General features: G+C 45.2%; 1 protein-coding gene across 2 annotated transcripts in view; it reads left to right on the top strand.

Annotated features, from left to right (window-relative positions):
- Nucleotides 1-22,684, top strand: part of Rab22a (RAB22A, member RAS oncogene family) — a 48,491-nt gene extending 25,807 nt beyond the window's left edge. Inside the window, exons 3-7 of one of the 2 annotated variants that reach the window (XM_038331527.1) lie at nucleotides 2,183-2,264; nucleotides 10,818-10,889; nucleotides 10,967-11,073; nucleotides 11,614-11,723; nucleotides 16,359-22,684. In XM_038331527.1, the coding sequence (XP_038187455.1) occupies nucleotides 2,183-2,264; nucleotides 10,818-10,889; nucleotides 10,967-11,073; nucleotides 11,614-11,723; nucleotides 16,359-16,690 (703 nt within the window). In that variant the 3' untranslated portion in view covers nucleotides 16,691-22,684. The remainder of the gene's footprint in view (nucleotides 1-2,182; nucleotides 2,265-10,817; nucleotides 10,890-10,966; nucleotides 11,074-11,613; nucleotides 11,724-16,358) is intronic. The other variant, XM_038331528.1, reaches the window with a different exon arrangement.
- The last annotated feature ends 418 nt before the right edge of the window (nucleotides 22,685-23,102 follow it).

Here is a 23,102-nt window from a genome sequence, read left to right as displayed (position 1 = left end):
CTGCAAAGGCCACTGTAGTGTGGGAGCATAATGAATGTCTGCAGCAATCCCAGGTTTTGCTTGACCCCTGCAGCTAGTACAGGAGTTGAGGCTGGTAACTGAGCACAAGACAGGTAGGACCCTCAACAAGGCACTCCTGCCCCGTTGGACCACTTCCTTCTGCTGCATTCTGGCCAAGCTAGAGCAGAGCCTTATCTGCCTCTACCTGCCAAGTAGTCTGTGGGCAACCACAGTAATTGTTGACTTAAGTTCTAGGACAGCAAAGAGAAGCTGCAGACAGTGTCCTGCTACAGAGGAAGAGCTGTGGGTAGCCTGGGAGGACGTACAGTGAGAGCTGTATGGGTTCTGGGGCTTCTTTTTAGACACTGCAGACCTCAGTGCTGTGTTTGTGTTCTCTGACTCATGGAAGCCTGTTTTCATTAAAGGAAACTGGTTGGAGGCAGGCTGGACTTGGCGTGAGTTCTGAGCTTAAGGAAACAACTTTTGATCCCTGCATCTTCCTTCCTCAGCTTTCTGTCTACCAGGAGCACAGCCTGGCCTCTCTGTCCTCCAGTCACTGTCTGTCTGCTCCACTTGCTTTCATGCTCATGGGACACCACAGTGCAGTTGATGAAAACTGAGTGGCAATCTTTGAGGACATGTTGGAGAGTTTCTACTGAACATTTCCTGAGCTGCCTCTGACCAATAACACCTGTGTAGACATGTCTTCTCTCTTCGTCTTCTCCAGTACTGTGGCTTCTGACTGCCAGATCTTTTCGAAGTGAGGAATCCTGTTGCACACCCTGGTTTAGTCAAAGTGACTCTCCAAAAGCTCCTTACACTTGAACTTTATAGAGAACCTTTACCACAAAGCTTTTCCCTGGGGCTCCATGGAGCAGATGGCACCCACAGTAGCCAGGTCTTGCATCTCACTTTCCATCCCTAACAGCCATTTGGGAGGCTGCCTGCTGGGCCATGAATTTACATAAGTGTTTCTAAGAATTCTGATTCTTGAGGAGCTCAGCATTCTTCCAGAAGTCCTCTTAATGCACTCTCTTGAAGATCACCTCTGATTAAGGCTCTCTCGCATGTCTGAGAATGTCTACCCATTGAGTTCATTGTCTAGATTGCAGTGATTGGGGTGTAGTTTAAGAGTACAACTCGGGCCTGGCATGCTGACTCATACCTAAATCTCAACTCTCAGAAACTAAGGCAGGATTGTGATTTCAAGGCTAGCCTAGGTTACAAAGGGAAACACACCTTTTTAAAATATACAACTTGGTTGTTTACCCCCAAAGGGCCATTTCTGGGTCCTTTGAAGCAAAGTGGGAAGACATGAACCTCCACAGAGGACAGAAAGCAGCACTGGAGCCAGGCCTGCACCCCAGGACTTGAGAGAGGCAGGTTTGTGCTGTGGCCTTGGGGCTCCTCAGAAACACAAAGGTACCTGGTAGTTTCACAGTCCTTCAAAATGCCTAGGGTCCCCAAATAGCAGAAACGGAGTGTAACCATTGGCTGGGAAATGTCCCATGGCAGACGTTGAGCATCAGGTGAGAAGCTTATTGTGTTCCAGAAGCAGTGATCATCCAGTACAGAGGTCACTGTCGCCTTGATTCAGCTGTCCCAGAAGCCATCCTTGTCCTCTTTTGTTTTGGCATCATAATTCTATGAACTCCAGTGTTACCCTGGTTCTTACTTGGCTATTTATGTGGCACGTGGTTTGAGAACTGGAAGAGAAACCCCAAATGGTCTGAGGTACTTTGACTAGTGCACAGGTCCCTGAGCATGGTGGTCTTTAGACTGCTTTCTCATGGGGCCAGTGAAATGGTTCAGCAGGTAAAAGTACTTGCCTTGTAAGTGCGTGGGTGCACAATAATAAAATAAGCCTTATTTTAAAGAAAGCTTTCCTGTGACACCCACCTGTGTGAGTGACAGCGCCGTGAGTTTTACAGGGGAAGCTTACTGGTTATCAGTTCTTCGATGTGGAACTCAGGCTTCCTCCTCTGTCAGGCAGATGTGCCTAATGCTTTATTTTGACAGAAGCTGCAGCCAGTGTCTGACCATCCCTGAATACTCCAGAGAGACATGGTGAGGATGTAGTGGCGAGCTGGGAGTCTGAGTGCAAATCTAAGTGATGATTCCAATTGGGGCTGACACGGGTGTTAAATGACTGTGTTCTGATCATTTAGGTCTCTCTTTATAGGGCATCTTTTATGACCAAGACTGTCCAGTACCAAAATGAGCTACATAAATTCCTAATCTGGGATACAGCTGGACAAGAACGAGTAAGTCACTCTTTAATTTACTATGTTTTTCTGAGGCCCAAACCAAATTACAGCTCCAACTAAACTGCCAGCGTCCCTTTCGTCCACCATTCCTCACTTCTGTGCACCAGAGACGCATTTGCTTCCATCTGCATGGACCAACCTTTTTCTTTTCAATTAGAGCCACAAAGTCCACTGAGAAAGTGATAATGGGCACTGAGGGCGGTTTTATACTTTTTAGTGTCTTAAAGTAAATGCTGACTAACAGGCCTGATAAAGTTCCTTGAGCAGAGTGTGTGATTTGGGGCTCTGTCCTCTAGTAAAGATGTAAAAGAATTAGTGGTAGAAAAGGAGAATTAAGCACAGCTCATTTATAGCCGCCTTTTAAAAGCTAAAGAGGGAACTTTACAGCATATAAACTTTAGGTTTAAGTGGACAGATTTGCTAATGCAGTGCCTTGCAACAGGCTCTTAAGTGCCTGACAGGGAGCCTGTCTGTAGCACAAGGTGGGAACTGGGGAGTTGTGGGGATAGACAATGAATAGGGAGCAGAAACAGAAGCACGCCCTCAGCCTGATTCCATTCTGGCACTAAGTCCAGTTTCCCTGTGAGGTCCTACAGCAGTCATCCCATTATTCAGCTGCAACTTAATTTTGTTTTCAAATGATTCTCTGCAAACAGAGCACCTGACAGATGCGCAATTCTGTCCTCATCTCCTCAAAGTGCAGCAGAAGGAATCAGGAAGAAGAGTTTGTCATCACACTCTATCTAGAACAACAGGTAGAGCCTGACAGATGGAAGAGCACCAGGCTAGGGTGCACATCTGAGCAGAGGTCATGTGCCTCAGCCTTGCTGCTTACTGCCTTTAGTTTTGAATGCTGTGTGTCACTTATGAGAGCTGTCACCCTTCTGTTGGTGGCCTGTGTGCATCTTTAATGGGGATTTAGGACAGTGGTGCCCTTTGTAACCATTACTCTTCCATCCTGCAGAAGCACTCTTCCCCAAGTCCTACGGATGGATCTACACACTGCCCTGGGACTGTGCTGTTAGCCAGACACGTGGACTTTCCCTAGTAGTGATAGATGTGCCTTCTCCCGGATCCCAGGTTTCTGTTACCCTTAAGATATATTCGATGTTCACATACTGCGATTATCACAGGCTCCATTATCATGGTGACTTGTTTGTACCATGAAAATAGAATGAATGCTTAGGCATGAGCCTCCCTCAAGTGGTCACAGGAGCCTGAGGACTGTGTCTGCTTTGCCTGCCTCTTACTTGCCCACTTCCAATTGGTTTTTTAGCAGAGAGTGCTGTTCTGTTGTGCGATCTGGCCTTCCTTGACTGAAGTACCATCTTGCAGCCCAGAGCTGGGCAGGTGATGCTCAAAGTCCAGGCCAGGGACAGGATCCTTGACCAGGAGACCCTGAACAGGAAGAGAGTCAAGAGAGGAAAACAGGGTATGGCCAGTTGTCATTGTGCAGAAGGACATACCCAGGGCTCCAGATTTTAGGGTTCATTCAAGGATTTGCCCATTCATTTAGAGCTAGATCTTCTAGGCTCTGTATGGGAGCTATAGCTAGACGCCACTCCACCTCTTCCTGCCAGCCTGCTTTGGAGCTCTAAATGTGCATTCTTCTCCAGTGTACCACACAGCTCTACATTCTCTTGTCTGTCTTCCTGTATTGGGCCCAATAACTATCCAGGCTTTGGAACCTACCCTCTACTACCTGAGAGGAGCTGTCCTAACCACCCCGTGGCCATAAAGCTGTGCTTCTTACACTCAGATCTAGAGGTTGTCTTGTGTTCTTTCTGACAGCTCTGGTGGCCATTCAGTTCTTTGGCTCTCCACTCGCCTGGCTTCAGCTGCCTTCACTATCTCTCAAGTGTTCTGCAGCCCTTGTTTTTCTCCTCCCAGTTCTGACCTATATCACTACTCAGAGAACCCAGACACTGTAGGGAACATTGATCAGACTCTGCTGTCTTCTTGTTGACCCGCACCTCTATCTATGCCCATGTGTTCTGCTCCACTCTTCTCCCTACATGCTGGCCTCCATGCAGGTCCTTACATGCATACCTGCCATCAGGCCTTCACATATACTAACTCTTCTCACTGGCATACCCCTCTATCACTCATAGGCTCCTTACCAGCTTTTGGCTTCAGGCTAAATGTCATTCCTCAGGGCTTCCCTACCTCCCTGTACCTGAGCAAGTCCTGGTTCATTCTCTGTCCTTGTCAGTATTTATTTTCAAGACACTCATTTACAAGTAGTAATGTCTGCTTATCTGTCTACCTTTATTGACAACTTCCACCAACCAAGATGTAAATGTCAAGAGTTAGGCCTGCAGTATCTTACTTACTGCTATAGCCCCAGTGTTGGCACAGTACCCAAAGGCAAACTAATGCCCAGGGGTTAGCTGGGTGACAGCAAATGAACTATGTCCTGCACAGTCTTTGCTTGCCCTTGGCCATGGGATTGTCACCGATTTTCTTACTTTTCTATCTTCCATTTAGACTGTGGCCTCTTTCAGGGGCAGGAACTGCCTTTGCGTGTGCTCCAGCCCTTGGCACATGGCATTGATGTTTGTACTTAGTCGACTGGTTGGTAGCCCCCCTTCTGACAGATAAGGACAGAGCCTCTCTGCCCACTGTGGGTAGTGCATGACTCCAGTGATAAGTGTCTGATGGTAGTGTGTTTATTGCTCTGTAGGGTAGAGTTTCGTGGTGGGGACCTAAAACCATTGCAGAATGGAAAGGCTTTTTGATGAACTGAACAAACGTCCTCTCCATTTGACCCTCACATCTGTTGCCATGTGTAGTTCTGAAAGATGGGTTTTCTGACAAATTTCCAATGATCGAAAAGTGATTTCATTAAGTTGATGGAAGCAAGTAAGAATTGAATGGTATGTGAGTCCCTGACTGGGGGAACTTGTTACAGTCAAAGGAAAAAAGTGCTGAGAAGACAATGGTTTGTATATCAAAGGGTTAAAAAGCACCCAGGTGTAGAAGGAGCAGCGGGGCTGCATCCCACCACCCGGCTAGCTTTACCCAAAATAATTACACGGAAACTGTATTCTTTTAAATATTGCCTGGCCCGTTATCTGTAGCTTCTTATTGGTAGATTCTAATATCTTGCTTTAACCCATATTTAGTAATCTGTATAGCAGTACGAGGTGGTCTCTTACCAGGAGAGATCTTAACCTGCATCCATCTCAGAGAGGAGAAGCATGGCGACTCACTATGGCGACTGCCTGAAGCGTCTTCCCAACTCTGCTTCCTTTCTCCCACAATTCTGTTCTGTCTACTCTGCCTACCTAATTTTCTGTCTCTTAAAGGGCCAAGGCAGTTTTTTTATTAATAACAAAAGTAACATAGACACTCCTCCATCACCCAGAAAAGCAGACTGGAGCTCTCAGATGTTTTTCAAAGCTACTATCTCTATGAGGCCCACGAGAGTCCTGTGAAGTGAAAGGTCCCATGTTGTGTTTCCATTTCTAGCAGAAGCATCTCCCGGGTATCTCCTCACTGACTCAGACTCCTCTAAAAATCAGCTTCTGCTGTAAAAATAAACCTGGGTTTCTCAAATGCCAGATTAAATGAAACTTGTTTTCATGATTAAATTTATTTTCTTAAGACTGAGCACTTGTGAGTCCTTTCTCCACTGTTTGCAATTTGAGTGAGCTCATCTTGTCACCGTTTGTCCCACTTACCTTTCACTAAGACTCCTGGGGTGTGCCAAGACAGCCCCACAGCACGTAAACAGATGGCTACCATGAATGCACATCATAAGTGCAGCGCAGCATCCCCAGTGTCTCCTATGACAGTCTAGAAGGCTTCTCAGCCACACCTCTAGCAACCATTTTATAACCCTGTGTTTTCCTGTACTTGTTCTGCCTTACTGTTCCACAAAGGTTAGGACAGCATGAAGTCTTATCAGTTCTCACAGTGTTCCTATAAGCAGTTGTTGTTAGTGCTTAAACTGGGACAAGGACAGCTTAAGAGCATCCAGAGCTGGGATTGCCAGACCATGGGCCATGTTGAACCAACCATCCACTCTTGTAAATAAAGTTTTATTGGAACGCAGGCATGCTTATCTGTTCATTTTTGTCTGTGCTTTAGTCTACAGTAATCCTGGTCCAAAAATACAATAATACTATAACACAAAACAGAGGGCCACAGAGCTAAAGCTATTTCTTGTCTGGTTTTCAACAGCGAAAGTTTCCTGTCCCCCAATCCAGAGCCAGATTTGGGGTACAGATGTGATGACATATTTGGACTCTTCTTATGTATCCATCTTCTTTCTTCACCAGAACAATATGGGAGACTTTCCAAATCAGCATCAGGGGTGTTGCCCAGAATGGCCACCCTGGCTAAGTCAGCAACAGGAGTGTCACACAGAACGGCCACCCTGGCTTATAAATGTTGGATGAGACTGTACAAAGTAGCCTTTGAAAGTGATGCCAAACAACTAATAACTAAGGCTGAAGCAGCATCGCAAGGTCATAATCCAGGCCTCACAGGCACGCCCATTTAGAGTGTGCCACAGAGTAGCAAGGAGCCAAGCAAAAAATGTCTTTATGCCCGGTAGTGGCGGTACACGCCTTTAGTCCCAGCACTTGGGAAGCAGAGGCAGGTGGATCTCTGAGTTTGAGGCCAGCCAAGGCTACACAGAGAAACCCTGTTTTTTTTTTTTTTTTAAAAAAAAAAAAAAGTCTCTAAGATTACGATACGGAAAGATGTTGTCCAAGAGTGCTAGGGCACTGGACAAGATCAACAAAGACTGGGAAGACACATCCCAGAAAAGAGAGCCCTCAGGTCTATTGAGAAGCCCCCCTCAAGCCTAAGTGAATATGCAGAGAGGACATTGCAAAACCCAACAGAAATCAGCAGGTTGACCAGACTGAGCAGAGACTCACTGGTGCTTCTTACAGCAGCGCTGGAGTTTAAACCCAGTCTGCCACATTAGAGGGTGTTGATTAACTCCTTGATTTGATGCATTCTGATGAAGCATCTTAGTCAGAGGAGAGACAGTGTCCTGGAACCAGCCCACATAGAGCCATCCTAGCAGTGCACAAAATCAGCTGAAGTGATGAGAGTGAGTTACCACTCTTCAAAATGGCAATGCGGGAGACATGGCCAGAGTGCCATTGTGGTTGTTACATATGTGGAGAAAATGAGAACAGAAGATGACCCTGCGATGAAAATACATAGCCATAGAGTTTAAAACATGCCTTTATGTATTTCCAAAGGTTCAGAGAATGGCAGATTGACTACAGATGGGAAATTTATGCAGAATGGAGGTTCATGAAGTATATGATGAAAATGCCAAGATTGAAAGCCACACTGTCAGGAAGCAAAGGTGGCTGAGGGGACAGTAGAACAGATCATTTGGGGACCAGAGGAGGAGAAGCCAGAAAAGTCTCAACAGTCTATGGATGTGGTTGGCCAAGTAAAATAGAGCTGGCACCCAGAAGGAATGAAGAAGGGGTACAGGTTAAAGACACTATTTCTGTAATTGATGACTGAACTCTTCCAGTGTTTAATGAGACATCTACTCTCAAATCTAAGAGTTTCAGTAAATCTAAGTACAACCAGGACCCTAGTCAAACTGCCAAAAAGTGAAGATAACGAGAAAAATCCTCAAATAGCCAGAGATACATGTATACAGGAGAACAGTAGGAATGGGGTTGACTTCTTACAGAAGCAGTGAAGCAGGCCAGTAGACAGACTCTTTAGCATGCTTGGGCATACAAACAAGTCAGTCTGCCTAGATCGTTTTCCAGATACAAAATCAAAGTAGTCTTAGGAAAAGGGGGAGCAGAGAGTTCAGTAGTAACAGCCACAGAGTGGCCACTCATATCCTACAGAAATAAATAATAAACTGAGCAGTGGTGGCGCACGCCTTTAATCCCAGCACTCGGGAGGCAGAGGCAGGTGGATCTCTGTGAGTTCGAGGCCAGCCTGGTATACAGAGCAACTTCCAGGCTCCAAAGCTACAGAGAATTCCCTATCTGGAAAAAAAAAGAGAGAAAGAAAGAATAAGCAGTACAGGTGATAGAGGGTGCAGAGCATATTTTTTTTTTCTTCTCGACTCTGGATAACTAGTTATTTCACTCAGCAATCAGTTTGTGCATTTCAAGCATTTAGCAACAGCAGCCAAAGAATGGTGAAGTAGACAAGGTTAAATTCATACAAGGTTCTAATAGGCAAGGTTAGATTCATTTAAGATTCTGATGTTTTATAGAAAGCATACATTTAAATTAGAAGTGTATTGAGAAAAAAACTTATCATATTTGCAAGAACAACCACCTAATAAATAATGCACAAAAGTATAGTAAAAAGCTAAGAGAAAGGGGCTGGGGCCAGGCACACTAAACCCAGAGTTTGATCCCCGGCACTACATAAGCCAGGAGCCCTTCACTCAGGAGATTGAGGTGGGAGTGTCAGCAGTTTAAGGTTATCCTTGGCAACATCAGGAATTCGAAACCAGTTAGGGGTACTAAACCTTAGTCACTGCAGAGAGAAGAAGAAAGGAAGGATGAGCATTTTTTAAATTTTGAACAAATTTGCAGCAAAGCCCTAGACCTGTGGCCAGACACAGCCAGGGTATGTTCTTAGTTGTGAAAGGACCAAGCACCCCACTGAGCAGGCATAGGTGGCAGAACTGCCACGTGACAGACCTTAGCAGTGGTGCTTAAAGAAATGCACAGAGAAGAGAAAATAAGAGAATAGAAAAGGGTATTCTATGCAGATTATAAGCACAAAGGAAAAAAAAAAACAATATTGTGGTTGTGTTCCATCTGCAGATGGACTCTAAGTATTATCAAGGTTAGAGATCTTGGGAATTGTCTGTGTTGACAGAAATGCTTTGTCTTTGTGATGAGCATTTACAAGGGGATTTACATTTGTTGGCTTACACATTGTAGACTTGCAATCTGCTTTTCTTGGTGTGTATTTCCCCTTACAAAACTGTAGAGAAAGAAATGACCCTCTAAAGGATGTTGCCATCACAAGTACATCCATAGCGGAGACAGCTAGGGCCTTGGCCCTAGTTCCACCTACATGCCGCTGTCTCATTCTCTTTCACTGTACAAGTCAGTCCAACATTTTAAATGTTTGTCAGGGGCAGAAAGGACTGAACTGGCTTGTAGCTCTTGGTTATGCTGTAGTGCATGAGATCCATTCCAGGCCCTAGCAATCATGATGTCTTCCCTCATGGATGTTCCAGTTAGAATATCACTACTTTATCAGAAGGTTGACTGTGAACTCAGAGACATTTGAGAGCCACAGGCATGCTGTATGTGTTCTCATGTATACCCCGTGCTCTCCGAGGATAGTGTCTGCCAGTCAACCACTGCAAAGGGATCAGGATACAGGAACTTTGTATCACTTGTATCCAGATTTCAGAATTAGGGTATGAGACGAAGACATGACACTTGATGGGGGGAAGCCACACTAGAACATTTGGCCAAGACCCTGACTTGAATGAGGAAAGAGCTTCACATTTTCTATCCCAAACTCCTCCAAGGAAATGGCCTGCTGAATTACCTTCACTCTGAGGGTAAGCCTTTCCCAAGTCTCTCTCTAGTGTGTGGGGAGAGGAAGCAGAAACTGCTTGCAGTATGACACTTGGAAATACAGTGAGACAGATGCATTGCACACTCACTCAGGTTGGGGGGGCTTGTTTGTTTTGTTTTTTAATTCATCTATTTATTTTACAGCCCGGCAGCAGCCTCCCCATCCTCCCTTCCCAGACCCTCTCCCCTCGCCCCACTTCTACTCCCAACCCTCCTCTTCTGTCTTCATCCAGACAAGGGCAGTTTTCCTATGAGTATCAATAAAACATGGCATATCAAGTTGCAGTAAGACTAAGTACCCCCCCATATGTTATGACTGGCCAAAATGACCCAGTATGAGGGGTAGGGTCCCAAAAGCCATTAAAAGAGTCAGAGACAGCCCCCGCTGCCACTGTTAGTCCCACAAGAGGATCAAGCTACACCACTATAACATATACAGAGTGCCTAGGTCAGTCCCATGCAGGCTCCCTGGTTGTCCGTTCAGTCCCTGTGAGCCCCTGTGAGCCCAGGTTAGTTCATTGATGTGCCTTCCTGTGGTCAGTCTCATGCAGGCTCCCTGCTTGTCCATTCAGTCCCTGTGAGCCCTGTGAGCCCAGGTTAGTTCATTGATGTGCCTTCCTGTGGCGTCCTCGACCGCTGTGGTCATAGCAGTGGTTTTATCTCCTTGGTTTGGGAAGTCAAAGTTTAAAGGACTATTGAACAAATGCATCTGGGAAATATAATGTTGAGTTCAATTAAAAAGCTTTCTTAGCTGAAATAATTGTTTATAGTCCCATATTCAATTCCTATAAAGCTGTTTTCTAGACTATCTTCTGGGACATTCCAGCACTGCCATCAGTCTTGGCCTTTAGTAATTACAGGTTTGTTTGCTCTGAAGCATTATGTCATCTTTGACTTCAGAGAAAGATTACCTTTGTGCAGGGATAACGGACTTCAAGGTCTGCTAAGAGGACATCCTTAGCTGGCTGTCGCAGCTTCATTGCTTCTCTTCCCTCTGCAGTTTCGTGCGTTGGCACCGATGTACTATCGAGGGTCAGCAGCAGCCATCATCGTTTATGACATCACAAAAGAAGTAAGACTTTATTCATTTATTCTTAGACACCATCGTTTGTTGCTCAGGCCTCTAGCTACTCTCCTTTCATGTTGCAGGAGACGTTTTCAACGCTGAAGAACTGGGTGAGAGAGCTCCGCCAGCATGGCCCTCCTAGCATTGTTGTTGCCATTGCTGGGAACAAATGTGATCTTACCGATGTCAGGTGAGTTATTAGACAAGAGATTCCCATACCGATTACATGTTCTTTTTCTAATGAGCCACATCCATGGTAAGAGTCTAGCTTTTATTTTATCTTTGACATTGAAAAATGTCTTGTGTTATGTGGTTGGCCCTGAAGTTTCAAGCTAAAATGAAGACTAAAGGCATTTGGAGTTAATTATATTACATGTAGACAGGCGTGTAATTTACTCAAACCTTAGTGGTATCACATATGACATTATCTGAGATCATTGCCTCTCAGGCTGCTATGACACAGAGTAACAGAATACAAAAAGTGCATTTTATTGGTAGTTTCAGTGCACCACACATTTGATTCCCAGAGCAGGGACCTTGTTTTGTGTGTGTGTGTGTGTGTGGGAGGGGGGGGGTTCTTTAATATAGGGGTTGGAGAAAACCTTTTCACAAAAATCATGTAACTGGAAGGACTGTCTGGGCTCATGCCACAGATGATCCTTCTGTATGGGTGGGGTGAGGGGAAGGTCTTAAGGGACAGAGCCTCTGATTAGCAATTGTTGCCTTCCAGAGAAGTCATGGAGAGAGATGCTAAGGACTACGCTGATTCCATTCATGCCATCTTTGTAGAGACCAGCGCAAAAAATGCAATAAACATAAATGAACTCTTTATAGAAATTAGTAAGTATCCCTGCATCTTTGGGGTTTCCCCTGTTCAGAGCAAACAAAAACAGAATTTTCTTTTTGGTTAGAACCCAACTTGTTTGAAGTAGTCTCTGAGACTGTGTCCTTGAAAGGAGATTTGAGCAGATGAGGACCACCAGAGTCTCTGTTGCAGTGGGGTTTCTGGAGAGATGTTGCTTGGTGGATAGTGCCTTTCTAGAAAGAATGCCTCTCAGTGTCAAAGCTGCTTTCCTCTCTCCTCCTGTAAATGTTGTTCATCCAAGGCCATCAGAAATGAACAGAATAATCTGGAGAGTCGGCTTAGCCTGGAGGAGCATACACTGCTCTTCCAGAGGACCTGAGTGCATTCCTGGCACCACACTGTGCTCACAACCACCTGGGACTCTACTCCAGCGGTCCAACACTTCCGGCCTCTGAACTCAGCTAAACTTCTTTGTTCATGCCTATACACAGATGTACACAGGATTAAAAATAGTAAAGATTTCTAGAAGAGAAAAAAATAGCTCAAGGGGAGATGCAATGTGGGAATGGTCTGTCTGTAGAAAACCCCAAAACTTAGTCCTTGGCAAGGGAAGGGTCAGACCACTCCCCTTTTCCTCCTTCAGAGTGTTAGCATGTTGACAATGGGTAAGAGAAGCTGCTTGGTGCCTTTGGGATTCTCTGCAGATTGGTTCTGTGTTTATTCATTTCATTCAGATTCATCAGAATATTTATTGGGAACTGTTTCAGACTCAAGGGAGCCAGTCTAAAGAAGATAGACACAGCCCTTGCTCTCCTGGAATGCTTGTTCTGTTGAACGAGTCAGGCACTGAACTCCAGATAAATAGAATCATTTCACATAATAATAAGAGACATGAAGAAAGCAATGGGATAGATGTAAGCATGTGTGCAGGGTGTCCAAGAAACCCCCTCTGGGGAAGAGAGTTGGAAAGCTGAGGCCTGATGAAGGACTCTTCGAGGCAGTGGGATGGGGGCTGAGGCCTGACAGTACAGGCCTCAAGCTAGATAACTTGCTTTCACAGAGCATAGTCAGCTCCCAAATGAAGGGAGCACCCATCCAAGCATAGTACATTTACCTATTATCTGCCCTTAGGTTGAAATCCAAAGTAGCTGGAAGCTATAAGAGCTCTTGACCTTGGTGAAGTCATGAATTACAAGACCCCCAGAGCCATTCAGGGACTGTCCAAAGGGAGCAGAAGTGTGGTCCCCCATGGGCTGGACCAATCAATTGCAGTAGTTGGGGTCACCCTGGGTTCTAGAGATTAGGCATGCTTTGTTCTCATTTTGTATTTCCTTTATGAGGCAGGGGCTCAGAGTCTCACTCTATAGCCCAGGTTTGAACTCACAGTAGTCCCCTTTCCTCAGAATTGACAAAGTTGTAGAATTGACAAGTCTGAGAGTCCACACATCTAGTACTGTGATGGGTTAGATGCTCAGAGATCTGGGTTTTTATGCAAGTGTTCCATTGTTTCAGTTGACCACTAATTTAAACCTTTTCAGAGTCCATGGCAGACATCACAACCTCTGACACACTCAAGCATTTCTCTTCATTCCAGGGGTAGACATGGTGCTCATAGCTAGCAGGTAGCCAGGTCTGTCAGAACAGTGTGCCGTGTGTTGAGACTATTGGTTTTGTTGTGGGTTCTTTCTCTGTACTATAGCAATTTTAAAAATCAACAGGTTTACGAGCAACAAATCTTATGCCAGAACGTACACAAACAGGGTGCAGCCCTGTGATAGTAACTTCCCTGACATGTTCAAGGCCTTGGGTTCAGTTGCCAGCACTGCAAAGACCTAGTGCACACTTATAACTGAGAATTGGACATGACCACAGAGATGGAAACCAGAGTTAGAGATCATCTTTATGTTTTGCTCAGTGAGTATTGTCAGATAACTTATGATGCCTAGACACGAACTTTGGGTTGAAGCATAATGTGCATATAGGAAAGGGCAGTTTCAGAAGCACAGAGGTGTAGCAGGTTGTCTCAGAAAGAGCAAAGCCTGTGCTCCACACTCCGGGAGCACAGCTGCTGCCACCCCACGGGTAACCCATCCTGATAGCCAACTTCAGGTGCTTTTGTTTGTTTTATTTTTTGAGACAAGCTATCACTATGTAGCCCAGGCTGTCCTGGAACTCTATTTGTAGGCCAGTATGGCCTTGAACTCAAAGAGACCTGCCTGCTTCTGCGTCCCCCGTGCTGAGATTAAATACTGTGCAGCACTTTCTTACTGTTTCCTCTGTTGTCCTCACCTGACTCCATCTTCTGTAGCCGGCCCGACCTCACACTCACTCTGACTGATGACGAGGATGACTTGGATAACCTCCTTTCTCTCCCTTCTCACCCTAGAATATACTGGCACCACCCTGCCTGTTCGGTGCTGGGAATTGAACCCACATATGCTAAGTAGGCACTCTGCCAACTGACCACCCTATTTACTCTTCTGTGTCTGGCTGCTACTCTATATCACATGTTTAAATTGTCTGTACATCCCATACAGCTGCAAAAGATGCATTCACAATGCTAGTGTATGTTAGTGTCAGATCACAAAGTTGGAAAATGAAGAAATGGATACTGTTTACTGTATAATTGTCCCTTCTGTTGTTGACAGACATTGGGCAGTTGTTTCCAACTTAGGGCAATTTCAGGCTGCTGTATGAACATCCTGTGTCCTCTGGGGAACATCTGGATGCATTTTTTGCTCAGTATCTCTGTGCCCAAGAGAAAAATGGCTGGGTCATTAGGTTTGCATGTGTTCACTGTGACTCTACTGCCAAACAGTTTGCAAAGTTGTACTTGTGCCAGCTGCTGCCCACAGCAGTGGTGTGCAAGATTTCTTCCCTGTCAGTCTGTGGGAGAGGCAGGGTCTGCCTTGAAGCTGAGCGCCTGTCCGCATATAGATTGCCACCTGGACAGTAGCTGGCATCCTCTTCTTCAGAGTTCTTAATCTCTTGCCTGCCTCTGCCGAGTCACCACCCCCCTTCCTAATGACTTGTACTTCACTCTGGATGTCAGTCCCTGGTTGGTTATGTGTGTTGGAAATACCTTCCCTTAGGTTTGACTTTGATTTCTGAACCAGTCTTTCAATGAACTGAGCTTCTTAACCTTACCCAGATTCCCTTTGTACTCACTTTCCTTTATACTCATCACAGTTCCTGCTTAAGAAACCATTGGTCGTGCCCAGACCATCCAGCTGTCTTCTGCTGTCTTCTAAAACACTTTGTCACATTTGAAAATCTCTGTCGCATTTCACAGTTGCCTCTGTGGTATCAGCTATACTTCAGTTTCCATTTATTGAGAAAACCATAAGAACGAGTCTTTGAGAGACTTAACTACATCAGTGATTTATTCACAGCAGTGTCACAGGACATTTGGAAAGTCCATGTGGAAGTCACACTGTGTGCTGTCTACACAGGTTACCGCCCACGGTGGGGAGCCCTCGAGATTCTGCAGCCACACCCAGAGGGTTATCAGGAATTTTTCTCTCAGCCTTGCTGATGTCAGATGTTCCTGTCTGTTAATTCCCTCTTTAAACAAGCAGACAGAAAGCCTTTCTCTGCCTCATGCTATGCCACAGAGATCAGAGAGTGCCACAGCAGAAAACAGGCAAGATTGGAGGGCTCAGTCTAGTACAAGGATGGCAGCCACACAGAAAACAAGTCTAGTATGTTGCTAGTGTCTTGGTGCTTTGTGATATGTGAGGGTTAGAATAGAGCAGGAGGAGGAGGGCAGGGATGCCTTTGTACAAGAAGCAGCCTTGAGCCATGTCAGCCAGGTGGGTGGATGGTGATTGAAGCTTTTCTCAAAATTGACATTAGCCTCACAGAGCAGTAAAGTGAAGCCTGTCCCTCTCCTACGTTGTTGTCAATGATAAAATGCCACAGCCTCTTCTGAGAGCAACTTGGCAGCATCTGTCAAAAGCTAAACTGCAGTAGGTAGTCACTGGGAGTTTGGTGCATGTGACAGATACATGCCCAGGAGTAGAGCAGTGCCCTGGCTCCTCCATTCCAGTTTCTTAGCCCCCCACACACAGTTGCTCAAAACACTGACATTCTGGAGATTGATGATGATCTCTAGAGACAGTGCAGATGTTCAACCATTCAGAGCCACAGCGACCCACTGTGTCCTGTGAGGGACCATCCTGAGGGGCAAAGGAGCTGAGTGCATCTGGGAGTGTCCACATGCCTGTGATGACCTCTGCCATGAGACATGAAACCAAGCATGTTGGTTGTCTTTTGTTTTTGTTCCTAGGTGTGTATGTGTTTACTGGCTCAAGAGAAAAATGTTTTTAGTCTAATTTTTGTATTTAAAAAGCTTACTAAATGCTGTTTGGTATTCTTATTTGGATCCTGGAATAGAAGTATATTAGTTTAAGAACTAGTGACATCTAAATGACTGGTGACTTCTGGTGCCATAGCAGTGTTTGTTCACTGTGGCAGGTGTCTTGTGGGATCAGGGTTAGGTGATGCTGGGTCACTATGAACAGGCACACTCTGTCCCTGTCATCTTGGTCATCTTCCTTGTCTTACCTCAATAAAATTGACATGTTGTGTTGCCAAAATTGTGTCTGAGAAGGAACAGATTAGGAAATCAAAGCTTGTGCCTCCTCTCTTTTCCTCTCTTCTCTCTTTGGTGCAGGCCGAAGAATTCCGTCCACAGATGCCAACCTGCCGTCTGGCGGCAAGGGCTTCAAACTCCGAAGACAGCCATCGGAGCCAAAGCGAAGCTGTTGCTGACGACCCGGGGCCCCACACTAATGAAGAAGCAGGTGGTACTGGATGTTACAGGAGGGCCGGTCCCTGCCATTGGCAGCCGCCTCGTGCCCTGGAGTCTTCTTCATGCAAAAAGGACTCAGAGGAACTGGCTGTTGGGTACTCTTGGAAGACTGCAGCTCGTGTTTCCAACTGCAGACTTGTGTCGCGGACTCTGATGTGCAAAGGGACCACATCCTTGGCTGCTGACTAGCTGAAAGGAGCATCTGATGTATGGATGGTAGGACTGAATTGCAGGTACTTTTGTAATCAGGATGTCGTGTATCATTTGTAAAGGGAAACGAGCACTTTTGTGGATCTTAAGGGAAAACGCTGTGGAGATGGTCATCTCCTTGGTCCTTGTCACTGGTGTCAGAGTCGCATCATTTAAGATGTGGAAAATGATCACAAGTGGAGGGACAGTTGGCCCTGGGACAGTTTCCGCCATCTCTCAAGCACTTTCATACACAGTAAACTAAGACCACGGCGGCGGCCTGGCTCACTCGGGTTCACTTCTGACCCTGTGTGTGTCACCACGTTAGTCTATCATTACCTTTCTCAGCAAGCTCCCATGGTCCAGGTGATGGTGTAGAGATGCTACCTGGAGCCAGTTGAGTTACATGTGTCACTGATGAGCAGTGGTTTAAAAGGAAGAGAGAAAGAACAAAGGAAATGATTTTTTTTTTGGTTTTTGGTCCAGGTATTTGGTGGAAAAAGAAAACAAAAACAAATGTGTGCTGCCTAGCATATGTACATTTGTAGTCTATATTTATGAGACCATTGCTTAAAATTATAAATTATGTAAATACATTAATAACTTCTGAATTCCACATTCAGTACTCCATTTAGTCGTGCACCCACTCATTTTTCAGCCAGTCCACAGGAGATTTTGAAGCGCATTCACCTTGTACAAAAGCATGGAGCACTTAGCTCACAGCTCCTTCCTCCTCCCCTTGCCCTTCTGCATCCCATCTGGAAATGGTAATAATGACATATGCCTCCTTGACAAGCCGACCTGTCCTTGCTAGCCTGGGGCAAGTGAGAGCCTAGCACCCAGCACTCACCTGGCCTTGGCAGTAGGGAGCTCAGACCAGCTGTGTTGAGAGTGCTTTGCATATAACAGCCAGTTCTCCTCACCTCCTTTATTCTCTCTTGCCTCTGCTAGTGTTTTGCACTCTTTTCCCTCAGGAGCCTAATGAGGTTCTTAATATAATCTAAAAATAAAGCCCCCAAGTGAAACTGCTGGAAATTTGTTCCTGTTCTAATTTGGCACCCTTCCAGCCCAAGTATTGTAAGGGAAGGAAATTTACAAGATTAAATAGGAAATGAAACAGCTTGAATTTCAAACCAAATTGTGTTTTCAGAGCTGTCCTTAACTGAACAGTCAAAACTTTTCAAAACAACTGTTACTACTTTGCGCCCTCCCATGCATGCTTCACATGGAGAGGTTTTAGCAAAGGGCAGCCCAGATGACGCAGACCTGGGTGAGACCTCGTGAGCATCTCAGTTGTTTACTCAAGTCAGACTGGAAGCGCCTTGTGTGGACTTGTCACCTCTTCCCTGAGCCTCCTGCGCAGCATTAAATTCTCACACGTGAGAAAACCATGTGATTTCCCAAGACTGAGCTGCTTCCACCTGCAGTGGCTTGATACGACTTGACATACACCTGCGTAAAGGCAGGGGGCCCTGCCCGGTGTGTCTCCAGGTCAAAACAACACAACACTGCTCAGCTCATGTGGATGAGGCTGCCCATGTGAGACCCTTTCTGTCTCATTTCACCAAAAGACGGTATAAAATCATGACCTGAATAGTCCAGTAAATTCTGGAAGTCGTGGGACATCCAGTGACTGCTCTCCTGTGGCACATGGTGACTTCTCTAGCTGATTTCCTCTCGTTCCACATGTAGGGAGTGACTCTGGCCATGGCTGCATGTCTTCCCAACAGAATGAGCAGCATGACTCATGGTCATGACCCTGTGTTCATGTCTTTCTTGCCCTCTCTGTCACCAGTCTGTCCAAGAAATGAAGGGGGCTGCCCTGCCTGCAGTGTCATGTACTGCTTAATGGCAGTAGATTGCAGCTGGACCCACATTCCATGGTCAGTGAACACAGGGAGGTCTCAATGTCCTTTCTTCCTATAAAATGTATATTAAAATGTAGGCAGACATAGTGCTTTATTCTGACCACATTTTAGATTAAACAAGAATTAAATACACATTTCTTGTCTTCTGGTTGTTTCTTAAGAGAAATAGCCAGACTCCAAAGGCATTGAGACATAGCTCCTCCAAAAAAAATCTTTGGTTCCAAATGATGCAGGGCCATTTTTAAAAACTTTGAAGACTGAACAGAAGGGGCAAGATCTTTAATTAACTGCCAGTGTGTATTGATGTCTTTCAGAGAAATTGAAATAAGCTCCTTGCAGGTGTCCAATCCTAGAAGCCACTGGTCTCTCGATCTCTTCTTTTACATAAGTGTTTTTCTGATTCTGTGATAACTAATTAACTATCATTTGGTGATTAAAAGAACATAAAGTGAGAGTCTGATTAAGTGTCCTTCAGTGTAAACTCTGTGAGAAGTGATTGGAGAGAGATACCTACTGCAAGCCCTTCTGGTTCCCAATGAAATTCCATTGCCTGCTTGTCAGCTTCAGCCAAGACAAGCACTGTACATGGCAGTCAAGAGATTTATTCCTTTTAAAATAACCTGGGTCCTTGTTCCCCATTTATGATGATGTTTGAAGTGTCCACCTCTTCTCATCGAGCTCCTCTTCCTTGGACGCCTACCCAGGTCAAAGGATCAAGATTTTCTTAGGAGGGACATGGTTACATCAAGAGGCCAGTGTCATTGTGAAGATTAGCTGTTCTCTGGATTTTTAAATATGTGATGGGGGCTGGCAGTGACCCACATTTAATTTCAGAACTTACTTATAAGTCTTACATCTGTTCCTTGTCTCCAGGGGGAAAGTGGGTTGGAGGACTTTTAAAGCTCTTAAGGGATACAGCTGAGAGTGTTCTGTAGGTAGCTGTCACCTGGCACCCAGGGGGCTGCCAAACCAGAGGGTCTGCTGCTGTATGTCAAGGTTCCCATGTTCGAGTGGGTGGGTTCAGTTTGGGGGACACTGCGTGTCAGTGCATCGGCCTCCACACCCCAGAAGGTAGTGTTTCACTGCCTCTGCCTTTTCTATTGCGAAAGAGGCTGATGGGGTTCCATTTAACATTTCTCACCCATTCATTCAGAGACTGACACGTGGACCTTCATACTATGTGATCTCTGCAACTAGCCCTTAGACACCCATGTGTCTGCAAGACCCTGCAGGAGTCAGGAGAGAATCCTCCTGGGGAGCTCTTCTCTAACCTCCAGTCCTGCTTCAGAGCATGGCAGCCAGACATGGCTTGGATCGCAGAACTTACCAGGCTCTTCAGTCTGATTCTGGTGAGGGCAGAGTGGTCATGGAATCCCTTGGTAGTTCTTATTTAAATTTGTTTTGAAGAGACAAGCAGCACAATTTTTGTTCATTGTTTGATTTTATCAGTTTTTAAGGAAGAAATGGGATATACTTTTAAGATTCAAGCTGTTAACTATGCCTTCATGGGGGGGGGGGTGTTGATGATAAAAGATGTTGGTTTAAGACAACCTATGAATGATTTTTTTTTTAAATGAGGTTGATGAGAGGGCTCGGCAGGTAAAGGCACTTGCTGCTAAGGCTAATGACACAAGTTCGATCCCTGGAACCCACATAGTGGAAGGAGAAGAATTCCACAAGCTGTCCTCTGATCTCCACATGTCCCCCCACACCACACACACACACACACACACACACACACCAATAAGTGTCATAATGTTTAAAAAATGTTCTGTGCAGTAGATTATCTAGAAGACAAACAGAGCACTGTGCAGTTTAGGAAAAGGAGGGTCAGGTAGAATTTAGCCTGAGACTTAGAAGAATGACCTCGACAGATTTCCTGTGACGGCAGAGATTCTTGTCCAGGGATAGAAAACCAGGCAATCTGATTATCTGATTTGCAAGAAATGTTAATGGAATTCCAGGGCATTTGTCCTGTTTTATGTGCAAATGAAGCTCTAAAAAATATTAGAAGGGTATTACCCTTCTCAGGAGCCTTCCTTCTGCACCTCAGAAGGTGATGAGTGAGGGGCTACACTGATGAAGTCCATTAGACGTGCTGGGAAGGGCAAATGAATAGAGCTTGGAATCGCTGTATTTCTCAGCTCGTCCTTCAGACTGCTCCGAGCATGTAGGAGTGATTTACTCTCTGGAGCTAGGACTTCCACCAGCATAGATCAAGTTTAATTTGATGGTCTGTACCATCAGAAATAACTAATATCTGTGTTCTTTCCTCTCAGAGGGTAATCAATTAGAGATGTGCTAGAATATTTTTGGCTTCAAAACAAAAGGATTCAGAAGTTTAATAAAATAGAATCTCAGACCTTCCATCGATTCCTTTCATTATGTTGGACGTTTTAGATAGCAAGATTAGAATATATAAATAGTAGATGGTAAGATTGAAACCATAATGTCCAAAAAACTTGCAGGAAAAAAAATGTTTTAATTTGCTGTGAGTTCATTTTATGGTGCCCAGTGCCTCATCAAAAGGCTGCATAATTACAACAAGCAAAAACCCGGGTAGGTCTCTACAGACAGGACTTAAGTGCCAAGCTCTGTCTCCCAATTAATGGGGAGTCTAAGACAGTAATGACTTTTTTAGGGCCTTCTTTAATTGACAGTTTTCAAGCGTGGGTCTTAATGTCCTCCTTAATCGCACAGTAGAAATGGCCTGCTGCTTTCCTCTTGCCACTTCTTGATTCAGGAACTTGACAGTGTTTAGAGGCAGGTTGTGGACGGCAGTACACTGAAGGGATTCATCTTTACATAGAACTAACTGGAACATTGTCAAGGAGGCCCCCAAAGCATCTAAAACCCAGTGTGTGCTTCCTCCACTGCTCCACAAAGCAGGGCTTCAATTACTTGCTCAGCCAGCCTGGAGTCCACCCCATGCTCGCCAGCTCCAGATCACTGCCAGACCCTGCCCATAATACTGTTTGTTTTTAGAGCTTGTCTTAACATTGTTTGACCACCATTAACACTTGGCATTTACACTTTAATTATCCATTTCACCCCTTGAAAAAGCTTGGAAGCAAGGCTGGAGCCCCCCGCCCCCCAAATCCCTGTTTGATGTTACTACATGGCCATGAAACTTTCTCAACTTGGGTCATTCCCCCACGATGTCAGAGAGACCAGTTAGCTTGGTGGGGGAGGATGAGTGGCAGCTGGGTAGTCAGAGCAGCTGATGTGGCTCTGTTTTTAAATCATTGGTTGTGTTCTGTAGACAGAACTTTATTGCCCTGGGAAGGATTTTTTTTTTTTAAGTCCCACTCAGTCTTTCCATCATTTTACATCACAAGTCACTTATACCGTCATCCGTCACTGCTCTGACCTTCAGAAATTATGGCCTGCCTTCTTATGATCGACACTGAAGTCTTGCCTTACTCTCATTTTCTGTGGGCTCTCCCTCAGGCACCCTGCCCCAGCCATCTTGGCATGTGTGGTATGCCCTTCCCTGTGGGGTAAAAAGCCCCCCCCCCCCAAGGACTTCCAAAAGGGCAGCAGGCAGCATGAGCCTGCAAGGCAAACACAACTGAGTGACGGAATGGGATCTGTTGTGGGTGATAGGGTGGTGGACTGGAGAACCAGCTGCACAAAGTTTGAAGGAAAGAAAACTTAAGCCCTGTACCATCAGTCCTTTCTGCGCCTGAGAGTGCCACCCCTTGTCAAGACCCAGTGGAAGGAGTAACGCCCTGTGCCTTTTTTAATAGCATCTGTATGAAAATCAAATTGTTCCTGGTTTCCCAAGCCTGGTAACACTCTAAACACCTGAATGAAAAGACGTGGCTTCACAAGCCTATATGGATGTTTGATGACCATTTTTGCAGTCTGACCTTAGGCTGGGCCTAAGTCTATGCTTTGTTTGTAAACGTTGAAGAAAGGAAACTCCGCCTTTTCCTTCTCGTTGCAAGATTTTTCTTTTGTGACTTGTTTGCAGATGGTAAATCTGGCATCCTTTGGAACAGTGTTTCTTCAGCTTGACTTGTATTGTATGCTTTTATAGAGTATGGCATGCTCCATCACTACAAGATTTATGTCAGGAGAGGTGTAAACATTTCGTTAATAAAATGCTATGTTTACAGATGCATGATTTAGACTCTGGTGCTTTTTCTCTTCAACAATATTCAACACAATTCTTTTATTTTGGTTGAGATGTTTTCTTCAAGTTTAACCCAAATATCATGAATTCAGCCAAGTACTGCAATTTCTGGTTATACTTACCACACCTACCGCCCTTCATATCACTCCAGCCACTTATTCCAAAGACATTCCTAGGCTGAGGCATAGAGTTCCAAAAGATTGGGGTGACTAGTTCCTGTCTAGTAAAAGGTTGGAGTATCTGTGTGGTGTCTGCTGAACATTGGTATATCTGTAGTGCCTGACAGAAGACTGGTGTTTCTGCGGTGTCTGGTGGAAGGTTGGTATATCTTTGTTGACTGGTAGATGATAGTGAATCTCTATGGTGTCTTATAGTATGTTGTTTTATCTTTGTGCCGTCTGGAGGA

Source organism: Arvicola amphibius, chromosome 5, assembly GCF_903992535.2.
Source record: "Arvicola amphibius chromosome 5, mArvAmp1.2, whole genome shotgun sequence".
Lineage (NCBI taxonomy): Eukaryota > Metazoa > Chordata > Mammalia > Rodentia > Cricetidae > Arvicola > Arvicola amphibius.
This window is presented reverse-complemented; position numbering and strand designations above follow the sequence as displayed.